The sequence below is a fragment of the Rhagoletis pomonella genome, unplaced genomic scaffold (genome assembly GCF_013731165.1).
Source record: "Rhagoletis pomonella isolate Grant_MI unplaced genomic scaffold, Rhpom_1.0 Rhpom_scaffold_00003, whole genome shotgun sequence".
NCBI lineage: Eukaryota > Metazoa > Arthropoda > Insecta > Diptera > Tephritidae > Rhagoletis > Rhagoletis pomonella.
Window position 1 is genome coordinate 7,891,611 of NW_023458557.1, and position 5,255 is coordinate 7,896,865.

General features: G+C 44.3%; 2 protein-coding genes across 2 annotated transcripts; both read left to right on the plus strand.

The window, feature by feature from the left end:
• The first annotated feature begins 2,752 nt into the window (after positions 1-2,752).
• LOC118736008 lies at positions 2,753-3,436 on the plus strand. Its single transcript, XM_036466114.1, has one exon. The coding sequence runs from the start codon at positions 2,753-2,755 to the stop codon at positions 3,434-3,436; it is 684 nt and encodes a 227-aa protein (XP_036322007.1).
• Positions 3,437-3,502: 66 nt separating this feature from the next.
• Positions 3,503-4,252, plus strand: LOC118736009. Its single transcript, XM_036466115.1, has one exon. The coding sequence runs from the start codon at positions 3,503-3,505 to the stop codon at positions 4,250-4,252; it is 750 nt and encodes a 249-aa protein (XP_036322008.1).
• The last annotated feature ends 1,003 nt before the right edge of the window (positions 4,253-5,255 follow it).

Below are 5,255 nucleotides of genomic sequence, written 5' to 3' on the forward strand. Positions count from 1 at the left end.
CAAGATTATCTAAAGGAGCTACAAAAACGTTCGAAGTGGAACACTGCTTCACCCAATATTGAAGTAAATGACCTAGTGCTACTAAAGTAGGACTTTTTACCACCACTTAAATGGGCCATGGGTCGCATTATAGCTACTGTGCCAGGTGACGATGGCAGCGTTAGGGTGGTAGAAGTTAAAACAGCAGATGGCGTCTATAAACGGGCAATAGCAAAGGTATGTAAACTACCAATTGACAACCCGAGTTTAGCTGAGTCACATTGAAAGCCATGCTTTCAAGGGGGGAGTATGTTCACGCCCCTCCTTACAAATTCATCGTCGCCGCACCTGCATTTCCAGTTAACGTCGCTATCATCGAATTTGCATTCACACCCCCTCATCGCACGCACACATTACACATCAAATCTTTGCAGTTGTTGTTGTCGTCGCTAGCATCGCTGACTTACATATGTAGCTATTGTCTTCGTTGGAGCTCCAGTTTTTTTCTATCCCCACTGTCTTCGCACATTCGTCATCGTTTTTGTTTGTCGCTGCAGCATATTTACCATGCATATGCATGTGCATATGTTTGTACATATGTACATACATACTCACATACTTACATACCTATGTATGTATGTACAAGTACAACTTCTCCATCATACTCTTTGCACTTATCATTGTACAATTTAGCTATTTCACAGAATCATTCGACATTTCACCTTCAATTTATTCAAAGTCAAATAGCAGGACATTTCCACGGAAATATTTTAAATTTTCTGCTTATATGCATATTCTATTTAGCTGTAAGAATTAATTACTCTAAAAACCTCGACAAATGAAGACGTCGCCAATAAAAATATTTAAACCTTTATAGCGCGTTTTGATTTTTTTGGTTAAGCGATTTACAGTTGTAGAAAAGGCTTTACAATTCACCACGGTCCTTCGAGCCGGATCTCGAGGACTAGATTCGGTTCATAAAAATTTAAATTTTTTAAACATTTATCTCGGACAAAATTTGCATAATGGAATCTGAGACAATCCAAGTGGATGATGGCGCCTCCTTAGCATCATCCAACGCCAGCGAAGCAGAGCGAGAAGCAACAGGTATTCCCCGCAACATACGAATAAAAATTCATCAGCGTGAAAATCTTTTAACACGCTTGCGTTCGCTGCATCTCGGTGTTATCGATGGAGAAACTTCGTCGTTGCGTCAACTTACGGCGAAATTGGACTTGGTAGAGCGCCAATACAGTGCGCTGGACACATTTCAAACACAATTAGAAGAGCTTGATGAATCTCAACTAAACGAAAATCATCGTGGGATTCTTGAAGAGAGTTATGTCGAGGCGAAGGCTGCAATTCTCGAATTCTATGTTGAAAGAATCCAACCTTTGAGTCATATGAGCAGCACACATGTGGAGCGCCAACCCACACATCGCATCAATTTTCCGAAATTGCAGTTAACGAAATTCAGCGGAAAGCAGTCGCAGTGGTTGGACTTCTACAATGTCTTCACCACACTTGTGCACAACAACAAAGGCTTGACAGAGGTTGAAAAATTTCAGTACTTACGGTCGTGCCTCACTGACGAAGCCTCGCGACTCATATAATCACTCGAAGTAACAAACAACAACTACAATGCAGCGCTGGAGCTCATAATCAGTCGGTTCAACAACAGCCGGTTAATCTTCCAGTCACATATGCAGCAAATTTGCGACCTCTCGAATTTGTCGTCATCGAATACCTCATCGCTTCGCAACTTCATCGACACCATTAATGTCAATCTTCGAGCCATGCAGTCGCTAGCGTCTTCGGAACAAATCGGTGAAGCAGTTTTGTTACACGTGATAACAAGCAAGCTAGATTCATCTACTCGCACAAAATGGGAAGAAGAAGTGGCCATCAAGTGGAATTGCAGAAGCTCATCACCCTTACAGATACCAACTTGGGCAGACCTCGCTACATTTCTTGAGCGTCGCTGTCAGACATTCAACATGCTTGAAATCAACAAACCAGCCAACCAGTCGTCAACCTCTGTGAAAAACACATTCAAATAAAACAACAACGAATAACAAGTATGCCTTGGCAGCTGTGAATTCAACTCCAAGGTGCCTGCTGTGTGATAATAGCCCTCACCACCGCCCGTTTAATTGTGAAAAGTTCATGACCATGGGTCCGTTTGATAGATATCTCCTTGTGAAGCGTCTTGACCTATGTTTGAATTGCTTGGGTAAGAACCACACTTCAAGCAACTGCCCATCCAGTCGTAGGTGTCAGCAATGTCGCGTAAGTCACCATACATTGCTACACAGAACGTATGGAAACGAAGATGTTCCAAATAGTACCAGCAACAACACCAGTGGCCCGGAAAACGCGAAGTGCAAGCAAGTAGCCATAAAAGCCGAGCAGGTTCACGGTGATGTCATCCTTTCTACGGCTCGTATTCGCCTGTGCAATTCATCGGGATCGTCCCTCATTGTTCGCGCACTTTTAGACTCAGGGTCACAGCTGAATTTCATCACAGAGCATATTGCACAACACCTACGTCTACCACGTACCAAGCGAAGCAATGAAGTTTTAGGCTTAGGTGCCACATCGACAAAGACACATCAGCTTTCCGAAGACCAAATTAGGGTGGATTGTTTCCGGTACAGCTCCAACAGATTCATCGCACACTACAAATTCATCTCCATCATTCACATCGTTGTCAACATTGCCTACATATAAAACGTTCATAGCTGTGGACAATCAATTACCATTGGATAACCTGATGGAGAGATTTTGGACAATTGAAGGCTACAACAGTCCACAAAAAATTCTCTCAGACAACGAACTGGCTTGCGAGAAATTCTTCAAGCTCACTACGACAAGGTGCCCGGTTAGCGGCAAGTTCATAGTTCGCCTCCCTTTCAAGGAGGATCCAGTTACGCTAGGCCAATCTTACGACATAGCGTATCGAAGGTTAGTAGCGCTTAAATACAAATTACTAAAGAATCCCTCACTTCTAAAGAGTTATCGCGAGTTTGTACATGAGTACGAGCAGATGCAGCACATGAAAATTGTCGAGAACGGCAAACAAGGCAGAAATTTCATTCCCCATCATTGTGTTATGAAGACTGACAGCAGCACCACAAAACTACGCGATGTGTTTGACGCGTCGTGCCAAACTTTAAGTGGAAAATCATTGAACGACATGCTTCGAGTAGGCCCTACGCTTCAAGATGACATCTTCACGATTCTAATTCGATTTCGAAGTCACAAATACGTTTTGATAGCCGACATCGCAAAAATCTACCGGCGGGTGCCGGTTAACAATGCTGATGCGCCATGGCAATGTATTTTGTGGCGCGATTCGCCACAAGCTCCCGTGAAGATGTACCAGTTGCAGACGGTTACATATGGGACGAGCTGCGCGCCCTATCTTGCCACGAAATGCCTGCTGGAAGCGGCTTAAACGGAGGCCGAGGAGTTTCCAATAGGATCAGCCATTACCCTCAAGGACTTCTACGTTGATAACCTAATGACCGGAGCTCCTACTGTTGACACGGTCATTGAAATCAAACGGCAAGTTACGGCCATGCTTGAACGGGCGGGATTTCCTCTACGCACATTTGCTGCAAATAACATGGATATCATTGATGACGTGCCATTAGACGACAGAGAAAAAATCATCAACCTAGACGACACAGATTACATAAAAACTCTTGGCCTAAGGTGGTCTCCTTCTACAGATGACTTTTTCTTCTGCTACAATGGCCCACCAGTATCGCGTAAAACAACCAAGCGTTCCATATTATCACAGATAGCTGCCTTGTTTGATCCGCTTGGTTTGCTTAACCCTCTCATCGTCTCTGGCAAAATCCTGATGCAACAGCTGTGGGAGCCGAAGTTAGATTGGGACGAAAGCGTGCCTCAAGACATTTATACTCAGTGGCGCGCGTTTCAGGATCATTTGTGCCTCATTAACAACATTCAAATACCAAGGTATGTTCCAATAAATAACACAACTGAAATCCACGCTTTTGCAGATGCTAGTACCAGAGCCTATGGCGCTTGCATTTACCTTGTGACGCGCATGGAGAAAGAGACATCGTCCGCCCTGCTATGTGCAAAATCTCGTGTGGCACCAACGAAGCAAGTTAGTCTACCTCGGCTGGAGCTGTGCGCGGCATTGCTATTGGCCGAGCTTCTACAATCGGTTGTCGCAATATTTTCACCTAACTTGAACAACATTCACTGCTGGACCGACTCATTGATTGCATTGTGTTGAATTCGAGGGGAGCCGAGTCGGTGGACAGTATTTGTGGCCAATCGTGTCTCCAAAATCCAACAGTTGACATCCCAGTACAAATGGCACCATGTACCATCTGAAATGAACCCCGCTGATATTGTTTCTCGTGGCACAACAGTGGCTTGCATCCGGAAAAATCAACTCTGGTTTCAGGGCCCTCCGTTTTTGAAGCTTGGTCAAGGAGAGTGGCCAAGATCGTCATTAGCCGCTGAACCAGATGTTCCTGAGCAGCGCAGGCAACGAGTGGTATTAGTCGTCGAACGTGAAGTAGATATTATTGCGGAAAACAAGTACATAAACAGCTATAACAAATTTCTGCGTATCTTCACGTATGTAAAGCGTTTCATCACGAAGGTGCGTGGATATTCTATCACACCCGAAGAAATAGCTGACACACTTGAACTAGTATGCAGAAGAATTCGGCAAGTACACTTCCCTAATGAATATTTTAAACTCCTAAAAAACCAACCCATAAATAAAAATTCTAAACTTGCTTCGCTGTCACCGTTTATGCATAACCAACTAATGCGAGTTGGAGGAAGAGTAAAAAACTCGATCCTGAGCTTCAACGCCAAACATCCAATCGTGCTTCCCCATTCCCATCCCTTCGTACGCACCCTTGTAACGCATGTACATCGCACAAATCTTCATGCTGGTGTTCAAACACTATTGAGCATTCTTCGAGACAAGTTCTGGGTCATCGGCGCACGAACAATTATCAGGCAAGTTATTCATAAATGTATTATGTGCTACCGACATCGTCCAGTCGTGACAGAGCAGATCATGGGTGCATTGCCTGCAAGCCGAGTTACAGCATCGTACCCGTTTGAAACTACAGGTGTAGACTACTGTGGTCCCCTATCAGTTACTCAAAGAATTAGAGGCCGTTCACCAATTAAGGTGTACATCGCAGTTTTTTATCTGCTTCACTACAAAGGCTGTGCATTTGGAGATTGCTCCTGACCTGACGACCGCCGCTTTC